Source organism: Electrona antarctica (assembly GCF_951216825.1).
Source record: "Electrona antarctica genome assembly, chromosome: 16".
Classification (NCBI taxonomy): Eukaryota; Metazoa; Chordata; class Actinopteri; order Myctophiformes; family Myctophidae; genus Electrona; species Electrona antarctica.
Genome location: NC_136797.1, coordinates 7,216,162 through 7,231,645, shown reverse-complemented (window position 1 = coordinate 7,231,645; position 15,484 = coordinate 7,216,162). Strand labels below are relative to the sequence as shown.

The following is a 15,484-nucleotide window of genomic DNA, read 5'->3' as shown; positions in this document are numbered from 1 at the left end:
CTTAGAGTAAAGGTAACAACAGCTAGGGCACAATAACTTAACTTAGAGTAACGGTGACAAACAGCTAGGGCACAATAACTTAACTTAGAGTAAAGGTAACAACAGCTAGGGCACAATAACTTAACTTAGAGTAACGGTGACAAACAGCTAGGGCACAATAACTTAACTTAGAGTAAAGGTAACAACAGCTAGGGCACAATAACTTAACTTAGAGTAACGGTGACAAACAGCTAGGGCACAATAACTTAACTTAGAGTAAAGGTAACAAACAGCTAGGGCACAATAACTTAACTTAGAGTAAAGGTAACAAACAGCTAGGGCACAATAACTTAACTTAGAGTAACGGTGACAAACAGCTAGGGCACAATAACTTAACTTAGAGTAAAGGTAACAAACGTGCCACTAAAGCGTGCCACTTTATTGGTGAAACAAAACCAGGAGGCTATCCTTGAATGATACAGTATTCATGCGGAAGGTTGTGGGTTCGAACCCTGCCTGGGGTCGACGTCCGCGATGGCATGAGGTCGCAACGGGTTCCTAACGCCAAATCAAAATGGGTTCAGATCTGAGCCAAGTCTCCTGAGGAGGCACGTCTGAAGCCTGTCTTGGACGGGGTATCGGGACATAAAAACAAATCCATGCATTGTTTAAACTGATGCTATAATGTAGGTTCTTGGTTTACATGTGATCCTACTTTACTGAGGCACTACACTGTCTCTCTGCATTCTATGTACTGTATGTACAGATTTTTGACTCTACAGCAGCGCAGCTGCTTTTAATGATGTTCGCTGGCTTAGTGGGCACTCCATTGTGTCCTAATAGCTTCTGGCTGATCTCCCTGTGTTCAATGTCCAAGCTTTCAGCACGATCACAGGTTTAAAAAGACATGTGGTGCCTCCCCTCAGTTCCACTGTCTCTACTGCTTGCTTCATGTATCATAATGCGATTATGATTATGATTACATCCGTAGTGAGAATGCACAAGTCGTGTGACGTGGAACTACCGGGAAAGTTGACGCTGTTGATGGAAAACGAGCGTTGCGCTTACAGTATACGTAGCTGACATGTCACATGTGGCTAAATCACTGTGACATCTCTGTTCCATTGATCCGTTTATTCACCGCAGCTTGTCAGCGTCACAGATGTCAATATGTGTCTCCCACCCACTCTTCTCTGTCTGTCAGTTTGTCTGGCGTGCGTGCGTGCGTGCGTGCGTGCGTGCGTGCGTGCGTGCGTGCGTGCGTGCGTGCGTGCGTGCGTGCGTGCGTGCGTGCGCGACTGCACGTGTGTGCGTGTGCGAGAGAGAGAGAGATAGACAGACAGACAATGGAATTGGTAATTGAGAGTTTGGTGTCCCCACAGTAGGGCATTAAGCAACTAGTCGACTAGTTTACTAGTCGACTAATAAATCCACTAGTCGACCTTGTTGGTACTAGTTGACTAGTTGATAAAAAAAAAAAAAGTTTATTTTTTTAATTTATTTTATGTTTTACATATTAGGTAGTTAAACAACTAGTCGACTAGTAAACTAGGCAACTAGTCAACTAGTAAAAATGACTAGAAGTGAATGCCCTACCCCACAGAGCATCATTGATCAGTGTGTAATGCGGGGGCAGCTACTGCATAGAGAGGTTGCATAACACGGATGCATAACACTTTAAGCTTAACACTATAGCTTAACCCCAGCAGATACGTGCGTACATCAGCTTGTTTAATGTCCAACATAAGGAACCGCACACCGATGCATGCAGACACATGTAGACGTAGTTCTGCTCTCCCGGTGCAGCGCCTCACTGTCAGGTGAAAAGAAGGGGATCCGATGGTAATTCCGACGGAGCATTAGTCCGACATGCGGGAACAACGGTCGGACTAGCGCTCGAACATGCGCTGCTCCCGTGCTGCTCCCCGTGCTGCTCCCGTGCTGCTCCCCGTGCTGCTCCCGTGCTTGAGTTTATGGTTCTAGGTTAGGGGGTTTGAGGTATAGGTTGTCGGTCAAATGACTGTCGGACCGAAAAGAAGCAGTTAGTGTTTTCATCATGTGTGTCAGAGGACCCTCCCCAAGACCACCTGCCTCCTGCAGGCACCACGGGGGACTGTTTGCCGAAATCTGGGTCTTTAGGCCACTTCACTTCCCTGCATCAAGTTTCCTAAATCAAGTGGTTCTCACATTTCAAGGACCCCACTTACCTCTGACAGACTTGTAACATCCCCCTCCAGGACCTCTGTGTGGGGGTCCATCCCCCTCCAGGACCTCGGTGTGGGGGTCCATCCCCTCCAGGACCTCTGTGTGGGGGTCCATCCCCCTCCAGGACCTCTGTGTGGGGGTCCATCCCCCTCCAGGACCTCTGTGTGGGGGTCCATCCCCCTCCAGGACCTCGGTGTGGGGGTCCATCCCCCTCCAGGACCTCTGTGTGGGGGTCCATCCCCCTCCAGGACCTCTGTGTGGGGGTCCATCCCCCTCCAGGACCTCTGTGTGGGGGTCCATCCCCCTCCAGGACCTCGGTGTGGGGGTCCATCCCCCTCCAGGACCTCGGTGTGGGGGTCCATCCCCCTCCAGGACCTCTGTGTGGGGGTCCATCCCCCTCCAGGACCTCTGTGTGGGGGTCCATCCCCCTCCAGGACCTCGGTGTGGGGGTCCATCCCCCTCCAGGACCTCGGTGTGGGGGTCCATCCCCCTCCAGGACCTCTGTGTGGGGGTCCATCCCCCTCCAGGACCTCTGTGTGGGGGTCCATCCCCCTCCAGGACCTCTGTGTGGGGGTCCCTGGACCCAACTTTGAGAACCACTGTCCTAGACCTAGATCAGGGGTTTTCAACTGATTGTGAACAAGGGACCACCACCTAAGAATCAACCTGGGGACCACTGTTGTATTGGGTGGGGATATGGGCTAAGAGTAGTGCTTTTGTAACACTTGCTATGCATCCCATGGGTATACATCCCACAGTTTGTCAACCAATGGTCCATTGACTACTAATACTTTCCTAATAATAACGACTCAACCAGAGAACCAGCTCTTTCCCCCTCTTGAGATTGTAACTCCCTCTTTCTGTTGAATTTCTTGACCTCCAACTTGTCAGTAAATTACTACATGGACGGCCATCATAGGTCACCAGGTTATTCAGTTCACAGTTTCTCAACTAGTGGAAATAAAAATAAATAAAAAAAGAACAAATCCTACATTACTAAATGCATGGTCAGGGACCACATGCAATACCTCCATGGACCACCAGTGGTCCACGGACCACCTGTTGAAAACCCCTGACCTAGATGATGGTGATTATTATTAGCCTCGGTACCCAGGCTTTTCTTTTTCGTTCGCGATCGGCTCAAAAAATGAAAGCCTGGGGGAACGAGAGACATTTCCTGGTCTAGGAGTGGGAGGAGTCAACTACAGTGCAGAGGGGGCGTCGCTTTCCTCCGCTGATTTCTACCAGGGAGGGGAGGGGCGGAGGGGAGGCATGGGGGGAGGGCTCTGATCGGTGAACCAATATTCTTCAGCGGTTGCTCCTTGCGCGCGCGCCCCTGGCTAGGCCAGGCTACTGTAAAGGTTCCATCCCCCTCCAGGACCTCTGTGTGGGGGTCCATCCCCCTCCAGGACCTCTGTGTGATTTCTACCAGGGAGGGGAGGGGCGGAGGGGGGCATGGGGGGAGGGCTCTGATCGGTGAACCAATATTCTTCAGCGGTTGCTCCTTGCGCGCGCGCCCCTGGCTAGGCCAGGCTACTGTAAAGGTTCCATCCCCCTCCAGGACCTCTGTGTGGGGGTCCATCCCCCTCCAGGACCTCTGTGTGATTTCTACCAGGGAGGGGAGGGGCGGAGGGGGGCATGGGGGGAGGGCTCTGATCGGTGAACCAATATTCTTCAGCGGTTGCTCCTTGCGCGCGCGCCCCTGGCTAGGCCAGGCTACTGTAAAGCGTGGATGAAGCATATGCAGACAGTTGCCTCTGACGGACGTTCCTAATACTATTCCTACTCCTAATCTAAACCAAAGTGGTGCGTGTTGTTTGTCGTCAGTCTCTCCGGCAGCAGATCGTTTGCGTCAGATTCGGGGGGAAGATGACGGCCGTCCGACGCCCACCATCTTCACAGAGATGGACACCCTGCAACTGGACGGAGACGAACTGGAGTGGAAAGAGTCTGCCAGGTAAAGACATACAAAAAAAATCACACCCGTGTGAACTGAGTGGTGCAAGGCCTGATCAGCTGTGGTCTGACGTAATGTCAGTGACCATAGTAACCATGCTCATTCTTTTGGGCCCCACGTACAGGTACACACAAACACGGATACAAACAAAGCTGGTTGTTGGAGTGGTTTGCACCACTCAAAAATAACATACTCACATGCCAAACATGTGAATGTGAGTCTTCATTAGATTCAGAATTAATGTCAGTTAATCATCATGTCCAGTTCGAGAACTCATTTGACCTAATTCAGTATTAATGTATATCAGCTGCAAATTGCAGCTGGCCAATGCAATTTGCATTGGCCCTCACAAGATATGTGAGGGCCAATGTTTGCAGCCTGCAAACATTGGCCGTCACATACAGTATCTTCATGTTGCTGGCTTCCATTGAAAACGAAAGGTATAGCCTGTTAGCTTCGTATCTTCATTTCGCTGGCTTCCATTGAAAACTAAAGCTATAAACCACAGTTAACTTTCAATGGAAGCCAGTGACACGAAGATACAAAGCTACAGGCTACCTTTGATCTGCCTAACACAGCATAATAGTTGTTTCCAGTCCCCCTAGAACAGGGGTGAGCAACTTCGACGATGGAGAGGGCCACTATATTTCAACACTCACTCCCTAGGGCCATATATTACTGTCGTAGCAAAAATAGCCGATCTACAAGCTCAAAACGCTGCGACGCGTTTTGAGCTTGTAGATCGGCTATTTTTGCTATATTCCAAATTAAATCTTGAATTTATACTTGTGTTGAGCATTGAGCTATACTAATTTAGACTGAAGTAATTAAAAGTGGGTCATGTTTGCATGTTGTGGAATTGTAACAGTTGAAACCAATGTTATATCAGTATTCTGACATTAACCTGAGGGCCGCATTAAGTGAAGGTGGGGGCCGCATGTGGCCCCCGGGCCGCCAGTTGCCCACCCCTGCCCTAGAACAACACCGCCTCATCAGCACACTTGACGGTGCCTTTTCCTCCTTCCAGGTGGGTGAAGTTTGAGGAGAAGGTGGAGGAGGGAGGGGAGCGGTGGAGCAAACCTCACGTGGCCACGCTGACCCTCCACAGCCTGTTTGAACTCCGGACCTGTCTGCAGACCGGCAGCGTTCTGCTGGACCTGGAGGCCTACTCACTGCCGCAGATAGTAGGTGTGTGTCCACTAGTGTTCTGTTAGGCAGCGGTCTTCAACAGGGGGTCCTGGACCCCTAGGGGGGAACCCCAGAGTTTATACAAACTCTGGAATGCACTCCCCGCAAACACTTCAGAGATGCCCCGGCCCTCCCTCCCTACCTTCAGAACCGCACTGAAAACCCACCTGTTTGAACTAGCTATAGCCACCCCGAGAACTTGTTACATGTACTGTTTTATTGGTTTTAATTCTTATATTTCTTGTTTTCCTAATAAAGTTGTCCTTTTCTTATGTTCCCTCATGGCCCCCACCCATGTAAACCGTCTTTGAGTACTTAAGCGCTATATATAAGTCCCAGATATTATTATTGTTACAGGTGGGAGGCACCAAACTGTTACAGTATGTGTGATAGTTTTTTCTTTTTCTTTTTACTTGAATAATAGCCTATTCTAGGGGGGGACATTTGCTGACAAGTAGACTACTAGCTCACAATTTGTCGCAGAGCTTGTAGATGGGATATTGCTGGTGAAGAGGTTTGGTGTAAGTACAGAGCTCATGGTCAAGTTGACTAAGTATTGAGGGTTTAAGTGGTTATACGTAAATGCTTGAAAATTGCTAAAGAACAAGCTCAAGTTACACAAGGCGATGCATTGTGCAGCTTCAGTTTACGTGATAAACCAAATGATGGTCTTCTCATGTTTGTTTGACGTTTGACTCCCAGATGAGATCGTGGAGCGCCAGGTGGCCGACGGCCTGATTGGCCCAGAAGTGAAGGAGCAGATCAGCTTCGTGTTGCTACGGAGACACCGTCACCAGACCAAGAAAGGAAAACCCTCCAACACTGCTGCGAGTGAGTAGAGAAACCTTTCCACTGTACCGCTCCCTGGTGGACATAGGAAAACCCTCCAACACAGCTGCTAGTGAGTAGAGAAACCCTTCCACTGTACCGCTCCCTGGTGGACATAGGAAAACCCTCCAATACTGCTGCCAGTGAGTAGAGAAACCCTTCCACTGTACCGCTCCCTGGTGGACATAGGAAAACCCTCCAACACTGCTGCCCGTGAGTAGAGAAACCCTTCCACTGTACCGCTCCCTGGTGGACATAGGAAAACCCTCCAACACTGCTGCCCGTGAGTAGAGAAACCCTTCCACTGTACTGCTCCCTGGCTGGTGGACATAGGAAAACCCTCCAACACTGCTGCTAGTGAGTAGAGAAACCCTTTCACTGTACCGCTCCCTGGTGGACATAGTGTAGGAAAATCCTCCAACAGGCTAGTGAGTAGAACCGTTTTGGCTCATCCAAGGCACCCCCGAATTACATTATTACTTTGTAGTAATATGAGTTCCCAGAAGGTTTTAGTACCTGCAGTACTTTGTCATTATTAACGGTACGCATAAACATGTACATATTTCCCCTAAAGATACAGTAGGCCTACTGTATGTCACGAGGAAGTAGTAGTAGAGAAAATTTGTTTCCATTAGAAACAGACTGCAAATAACTTTTATACTTGGCGTTTAATTAACCACTTAAACACCAGCATTCCTATTCTGGGGGGAAACATTCACCCCAGATTAGCCGATCTACAAGCTCACAACGCGTCATGTTGTGACGTGCTGTGAGCTTGTAGATCTGCTATCTTTGGTGAGGAGATATATGGTGTACTGTAGGCTGAAAAAGAACGCATCAAGTACAGTTTAACTAGGGTCCATTTCAGAGGATTTAAGACCAGGGCATCCAGCACGGCTTCTAGTGAGTGTGTGAGGGATGTGGAGAAAGACCAGGGCATCCAGCACGGCTTCTAGTGAGTGTGTGAGGGATGGGGAGAAAGACCAGGGCATCCAGCACAGCTTCTAGTGAGTGTGTGAGGGATGGGGAGAAAGACCAGGGCATCCAGCACAGCTTCTAGTGAGTGTGTGAGTGATGGGGAGAGAATGGACAGTACCTAATGCTCTGCTATTGCTATACATGTTATTTCTGTGTGTGTATATGGCATGGTCCTGGTAGATTCACCTGTTCTATGAATTAATTTCTACTAATATATGAACTATATAAACCAAACGTATTCATGTTAAAGCTGCAATCCAGTGTATACTTATTTTAATGCATCGTGTGGTGTTATTTTTTATTTTGCTTACCAATCAGTACGGTAGAGTATGTGTAGGAGTTTGTTTCCCCAAATCACAGCACCATTAATGCAAGCTTATGGATTGCAGCTTTAATGACTATAGATTTGATTTGTCCTATACTTTAACCAATTAAGCTGATAATTTATGTCAGTGGTTCCCAAAGTGGGGTCCGGGGACCCCTAAGGGTACCTGAGGGAGTTCCAGGGGGCCCCCAGCTAAATGATAGTTCCAGGGGGCCCCCAGCTAAATGATAGTTCCAGGGGGCCCCCAGCTAAATGATAGTTCCACGGGGCCCCCAGCTAAATGATAGTTCCAGGGGGCCCCCAGCTAAATGATAGTTCCAGGGGGTCCCCAGCTAAATGATAGTTCCAGGGGGCCCCCAGCTAAATGATAGTTCCAGGGGGCCCCCAACTAAATGATAGTTCCAGGGGGCCCCCAGCTAAATGATAGTTCCAGGGGGCCCCCAGCTAAATGATAGTTCCAGGGGGCCCCCAGCTAAATGATAGTTCCAGGGGGCCCCCAGCTAAATGATAGTTCCAGGGGGCCCCCAGCTAAATGATAGTTTGGAACCAAATGGACCCTTATACCTAATACTGTAGGTCTGTAACTCAGAGAGTGTACAAATGGAACCAAATGGACCCGTTACTCTCAGAGTTAAAATAACATTTCTTTTACAATATAAATTGTTGTCTCAGAGATAGAAATGCCATTAAATGGGGGGTCCGTAGACTAATGCATGTCAAAATGGGGGTCCTTGAAATTAAACGGGTTGAGAATCACTGCTAGAGCCGTAAACATCTTCTCTTATGAGGGGTCCCTGGCATGTCTTTTTCAAATGGGGCTCATTAGTGTCAATTTGGGGGTCCTTGACCTGAAAGAGTTTGGGAACCTCTGATTTATGTAGCCTATTCGTTTTATGATTGACAATTGAAGCATTTAGCAGACGATGAATCACTGGGGGAAGAAATGCCTAAATGGTTATCGTCGCTGTTCGGTGGGAACCTCATTATGTCCAAAACAAATAGTAGGCCTAAAAGTATCAGATCTACAAGCTCCAAACGTGTCTCTTTTGCGCTGCGTTTTGAGCTTGTGGATCTGCTACTTTTGCTGCGTTTGCGTGACGCTGTAGTGCAGTAGGATCAAGGTGGGCGTTAACTTACGAAAAGGCATAAAATGATAGGATATATGGATGATAGGAGGTTTCTGCCCGACAGCAACAATATATTAAATTGTAATATTTTCTACATCTTCCTTCCACTACTTTCTGGATCAAATCATCTCTCATGTCTGTCATTTCTCGCTGCCCTGCCCTGCCGTGTGTGTGCGTGTGTGCGTGTGTGCGTGCGTGCGTGCGTGCGTGTGTGCGTGCGTGCGTGCGTGCGTGCGTGCGTGTGTGCGTGTGTCAGACCTTAGTCCTCAGGTAGACCTTAGTCGTAGCACTAGTTCTGCTTGGGGGATCCACCGCTCCACTGATGACCTCCGCTCTCTCCCTGGCCGCCTGTGTGAGTCTATACGCCATTGATTGATTGGTGTGATTGGTGTCTTATATTGATCATGAAGTGCGTGAGTCTATACACACTAATACCTAACTGCAGTGGCTCTCAAACGGTTTCATGTCAAGGACTCCCAAATCAATAATTACAAGTTGGAAATGCATGCCCCACCCCGGATATTGTGTCTGTGTCCCTTTTATGCCCTTATATGGAGTTCTGTGTCAGGCATGCTCAAATGTGGAGTCTATACAGACGTCAGAATGATGTCAGAACAGGCCAGCTCCATATATGGACTCTGGGCAGGAGCCCTGCAGTCCAGAGCCCGGGCAGAGGCCTTTTTGGGGCGGTTCTGGACAACCGTGGGTCCGACCGACTCGACACCGGGCACTGCACTCCCTTTGGGGGGGGTGGTGGGGGGGTGGAGCGTGTGTGTCGAATTTGAAGTCGGTGGGGAGAACGGTTCTCGAGTTACGTGGATTACAGACGTACAGACGTACACACACACAGAGAGACTGTGTGCATTTATAGTTAGATGTATTTGGCCGCGCGGTCCCAGTCCACCTGAAAATGGGCACCAATGTTACTTAAATTTGCTATAAGCAATAATATGTCAATATTTGTATGCAGACCCCGCGGTCTGCATTCAAATAATTTCCTAGAAGCGTTGTCCTTGGTCAAACATTTCCCGACGGCATATGACGAACCAATCAGGAAGTAGACAGGCAAATTCAATGCATCATTTCTCATCTTTGAAGGCCGACTGCGGCCCCTAAAGGTGTCACAGAGACACCACTTTTTGGGAGAGCGTCCATTGCTGGCTGTCTGAATAAAAAAATAATAAAAAATAATAATAGGGCCCCAATAACACCTTAGAAAGCACGAGTGTCTATTTCAAACGTGTTTTTTGACTGGGGGGTCATATTTTGACGGCAGTAACTGCCTCCGTATCGAAGTATTGGACACTATTAGGATGTTGATTTTCATTTTTTATGCATCCTTAGGGCCCCAAATCACACCTTAGAAAGCACGAGTGTCTTTCAAACTTTCTTTCAAAGTGTTTTTGACAGTATTAGGATGTTGATATTCCTTTTTTATTCATCCTTTAAAAATGTTGACGTATTATTGCTTATAGCAACTTTAACACTTTTTATGCCCCAGAGTTTTTCAAAAATAAAGTCGTCAGAGTGCCCAGCAGTTCAAGCTTCTTATAGTCCTATATAGGGTTCAAGTGGTGAAACCGATTTGATGCTATATGTATTCACTAAAAAGGGACCCATCGTCCTCCAGGACCCCTTTGAGAACCACTGCACATGATCTCATGTTTTTTAATAATATGTGGATCAAAGCTACGATCATTATTTCTGTATGACTTGGAAAATATGTTAATTCATCCCTTGAATGTAGCTTTGGTGGCTTTGGGTGAATGTGTGGAATGAAATGAAGGGATTATGAAAGTATTTGGTTCCTGTCTGGTATGTTCCTTTGTTCTCTACGATCTAATTGATTTAATTCCCACTAAATCTGCAATAATATTATAATCGTACAAGGAAACAGTTTGGCCATAGTGAACTTCTTACACGATGCACACGTTGCAGTCTGACCAGACAGACATGAGCACTCTGTCCTTTTTTCCTGAAACATAAAAAGTCCACATCCACGACACAATAAGCAGGGCTGGAAAGAGTAGTCACATTATTAAGTAAAGGTACTAATAATAATATAATAATAATAAAGCTTTATTTGTATAGCACCTTTTAAGAACCAGTCACAAAGTGCTTTAACAGAGAAACATATATAAAGACATAGCAAGGAGGCACACAATAGAATAAAATACATTGTCAATAATGTACAAAATCACAACAACAGAAGAAATCAATAAAAAAATCACAAATCACAAGGGTAGGGGGTTGAATGCAGCTTTGTAAAAATGAGTCTTAAGGAGTGATTTAAAACGGGTCGCCTACAGTTTTTTTGCAGCCTGAGTACCATAGACGAAAGAAAGTCCAAATGTAATTCTGACCCCTCCACGAAAAGGCCTCGTTGTCCTGAACCCTTATCTATCATTTATACATTATGGATCAATAGTGTGGACTGTTTTTCGTCTGTGGCATTCAGAGAGAAGGGCTACTTCCAGCATGACAACAAGTCAACATTTCAATAGCACCACTAAATCCTGTTAATTAGACAGGCCTGAATTGTGTGGAAATTGTGTGTAATGGTGTCAGTGTCGTCTACCTTCTCTTTCTTGTAGATCACGCCCAGAGCCAAAGCATGAACGATATTTCAGAAACTCCTAGTTCACATCAGGTAACTCTCACGTTCATTATTCCTAAATGTTTGTTTTTGTGGCTTTCGCCCTTATTTTATGTTTATATACTTATTTTATATTTCAGATCTGATTGGAGATATTTCACTTTAGAAGACGATATGGAAAAATCAAAAGACCCTGAATTACATAGAAATACCTTAGGGACATGTAGAGGAATAGATACAAATACCTTATATCATTTGTTTGGGTTGAGAGTTAAAGCCGAATTGAAAAAGTACTCAATAAATGTGTAGTTGCACCACTCAGTTCACACGGGTGTGATTTGATTTGCAGAGGGATAGATGGTAGGCTGACAGGACATGGGGAGAGAGATGGGGGAGGGGGGGGGGGTTGACACGCAGTAAAGGCCGTCGGGATCGGGAGTCGAACCCGCAGTAAACTGCCAGACTGGATTACCAGGCATAGGGTGCCTGGACCGCTGAGCCTGCACGGCCCAGGCCACACATTTATTATTGTGTGTGTGTGTGTGTGTGTGTGTGTGTGTGTGTGTGTGTGTGTGTGTGTGTGTGTGTGTGTGTGTGTGTGTGTGTGTGTGTGTGTGTGTGTGTGTGTGTGTGTGTGTGTGTGTGTGTGTGTGTGTGCGTGCGTGCGTGCGTGCGTGCGTGCGTGCGTGCGTGCGTGCGTGCGTGCGTGCGTGCGTGCGTGCGTGCGTGCGTGCGTGCGTGCGTGCGTGCGTGCGTGCGTGCGTGCGTGCGTGCGTGCGTGCGTGCGTGCGTGCGTGCGTGCGTGCGTGCGTGCGTGCGTGCGTGCGTGCGTGCGTGCGTGCGTGCGTGCGTGCGTGCGTGCGTGCGTGCGTGCGTGCGTGCGTGCGTGCGTGCGTGCGTGCGTGCGTGCGTGCGTGCGTGCGTGCGTGCGTGCGTGCGTGCGTGCGTGCGTGCGTGCGTGCGTGCGTGCGTGCGTGCGTGCGTGCGTGCGTGCGTGCGTATTTCTAAGCTTGGGTTGTTTTTCTCTGCTTAATGCTTTGCGTCCTCCCTGTCCTCAGCCACAGAACAAAGCATATTTCGGCTCCAATGTGAGTAATGTGCTTCTGTTTGTGACGGCTGCCAAGGTAGAGTTGTTGTTCACCGTTTTCCTCCATTAAGCTGCGTGTGTGTGTGCGTGTGCGTGTGCGCAGGCATTTAAAAATAAAAGACTGGACTTCAAAGCACCCTGTAGCTGAGCAGACACTCTCTCACTCTCTCTCTCGCGCACACACACACACACACACACACGCACGCACAGGTCTAGTTTAATTAGACACACAGACTGGCATGACACCTGCAGCTGGGAAGTCCTCATGGGACCCTGACGAAGGCTTGACAGCCAAAACGCGTTGGTCGTTATTTCTTTTAATGCTCTTTGCCGTTTAGCTGATGCCATTTAAATAAAGTCCTTTTATACCTGACTGCAACAGAGTGCCTTGGATCTCCTTCTGTTTTGCCACACTTGAAGCTGGCTTTGATCTGTCATCAAAAGGGATTTATAAATGTACAGTTGGGTGCCACCGATATTGTCCCTTATCATTTGACCCATTTAGGCCTGACCTCAAAATTAAAAAGAAATCCTTCTAAATCCTCCAGTTTTCTGAAATAAATATTTTCACGATTTTTCAAAAATAGCAGACCTACAAGCTCGTAGCGCGCCACTCGGTGGCGCGCTATGAGCGGTAAGCGGTAAGCGGTGGCGCTTGTAGATCTGCTATTTTTCAATAGCTAAATTATAACATAATGTTTAAAACACCAAAAGGGGTTCCCGCCCAAAATGGGTTAACTGTCCTTTTGCGCAGATCACGCAAACCTCAGCAAAAAGAAAAGGACAATATCGATGGCCTCCAACTGTATGCTGTCATTTCCACAGACACATGAACATGCAGCCATGGAGGGACATGAGAAATCCCTGCCTAATCCACAGAGAGGTGGTTCCCAAAGTGGGGTCCGGGGATCCCCCACGGGTCCTTGAGGGAGTTCCAAGGGGTCCCCAGCTAAATGATAGTTTGGAACTAAATGGACCCTTATATGGGTCTTTAACTCTGAGAGTGTACAAATGGAAGCAAATGTGGTCAATATATTTGTGGTCATTCGGTTTCACACTGTTCCTTCCAGCGGTTAATTGAGTTATATTACTTATTCGTATGAACTTAAGTCATTATTTTATTGTTCAGAGTCTGGAGGGAGGGGCACATAGCACAGTGACTGGGGGGGGGGGGGTCTGGAGGGAGGGGCACATAGCACAGTGACTGGGGGGGGGGGGGGGGTCTGGAGGGAGGGGCACATAGCACAGTGACTCAAGGTCAAGGTCAAGGTTAGCTTTATTGTCCCTTGCGGGAAATTGGTTTGCAGCCAGATCATAGTAAAAAATCACACCCGTGTGAACTGAGTGGTGTAACGTTTTATATAGCATGATCAGCTGTGGTCTGACGTAATGTCTGACGTAATGAAATCACACCCGGATGTGATTTCACAACTGGCTTTTTTTGTGCAGAAAAAATGAGCATGGTTGCTACGGTCATCCAGTTCACCCGGGTATGATTTCGTTACGTCAGAAATTATTTTGAACATAGCAACCATGCTCATTTTTTTCTGCACACAAAAGCCAGTTGTAGGAGTGGTTTACACCACTCAAAAATACACACAACAACAACATTCAATACAAGACTGAGATCTAACAACAGGGCACTAGAGACAGAGAATTCATGACATTCAAAGTAGCAAAGTGCATTAGTGGGCAGTATGTGCAAAGAGGCAAGAATATAGTGCTCTCTGCTGTTCAGCAGTTGAATAGCAGCCGGGACAAAGGATAGTTTGAACCGATTAGTCTTTGTAGTGGAGCACCCTCAGGCTTCGTACACACCTTTCGGACACACAGATCTGTCCGACCGACCACTGATTACATTTTTATGATTTGATGCCTCCATGTCCCACAATGCTTTGCGCGATTTGGGCGGTGCTACGATAGTGGAAATAGATGCACATATGTTCAGTGTAGTTTTCTTGACTGCAGCAGCAGCTAGCGGTAGTTTGTCGAGGCCGTTTTTCACACTCAAAGTTCACTTAGAAGGTCCGGATCAAGGACCAAGGACCAAATATTTGCATTTTGATTTTGGTCCGTTTGGTGTTCACGCTGGAATATGTAAACAAATGACACGTGGACATGTTAAGCGAACCAAATAGTGAAAAAAAGAAAAGGTCATTTTGCTACGGAGGGAAAAATAACATGAGGGGGTGCGGGAAATCACTGTCTACAATTTTTGGGCGCAACTTTCAGTCACACAGAGAGAAGAGAACAGTAACATGAATCATGATTGCAGCAACAACTTGAAATTGCATGAATTCTTAATAATTATTTTATTAGCCAAATAAGACAACAGATGAACAGAGGAGCAGGTGTTTGAACAATAATGTGCTTGCTGCTGGTGCATACAATTCACCGGAGACGTAGGCTATAGCCTACAACAAAGTATCCCCGAATCCCGATAAAAAGGACTTTTCTTCCAGTTCCATGTGTGCACCTTAACCTGATTCGATATAGGCCTATGTTATTTCTGCGCATCAAATCGACGGGCATTTCCATGTCATCTTATGGTTTAAACTTGAACCCGTGCTGGTCAGTTAAGCTTCAAGTCAGAACAGCTCCGCTGCAGTTGAGTTGACCTATATCACGTCTTTTGCTATAGTGATGTAATCAATTAATAATTTAGGACCACATTTGCTCCATTGGCTCTTTATGCGTGCGGCCGTGCGCTAGAGCGAGACAGGATGATTTTAAATATTTCTCTGTCTGCGTCTCTCCCATAGAGCTATAAAATATATCGGGTCTCTCCCCCCACATGTGCGCGCGTCATAACTTTGCGTGGTGGCGGTGGCGCATGCTTAAAATAAACAGATCTACAAGCTTACATCGTGTACCATACCGTTAAGTACCATTCGTGTCGATAACTTGTACATCTGTTATATTTGCGCATGTGAACCTCGTACGCTGCCATTACATTTCTACTCTAGGCTACTCATAGACATATATGCGTCTACTATTAAAATCAATAGTGATCCCCGTAAAAAAGACATGCTTTTAGAACTAATTATTAATGCAGCCTCACAACTGCCGAGGCCCGACGGCTATTTTGGCTATCGTCCTGTAATTCTGTATATAGAATAGAACTTACTAGCCTACCAGACTGGACTCACTCACTGGAGACAGCCATGCGCAATTTGGACTCTCCAAGTTACGCACGGCCGTAGCCAAAAGAAGA

At 47.2% G+C, this 15,484-nt stretch overlaps 1 protein-coding gene across 2 annotated transcripts in view; it reads left to right on the top strand.

The window, feature by feature from the left end:
* The window catches only part of LOC306939900 (electrogenic sodium bicarbonate cotransporter 4-like), an 88,059-nt gene that overhangs the window by 36,201 nt on the left and 36,374 nt on the right, over window positions 1-15,484 (top strand). For both annotated transcript variants that reach the window (XM_079524698.1, XM_079524699.1), the window contains exons 4-8: window positions 4,012-4,141; window positions 5,169-5,329; window positions 6,032-6,160; window positions 8,844-8,939; window positions 11,182-11,237. In XM_079524698.1, coding sequence (XP_079380824.1) covers window positions 4,012-4,141; window positions 5,169-5,329; window positions 6,032-6,160; window positions 8,844-8,939; window positions 11,182-11,237 — 572 coding nt within the window. The remainder of the gene's footprint in view (window positions 1-4,011; window positions 4,142-5,168; window positions 5,330-6,031; window positions 6,161-8,843; window positions 8,940-11,181; window positions 11,238-15,484) is intronic.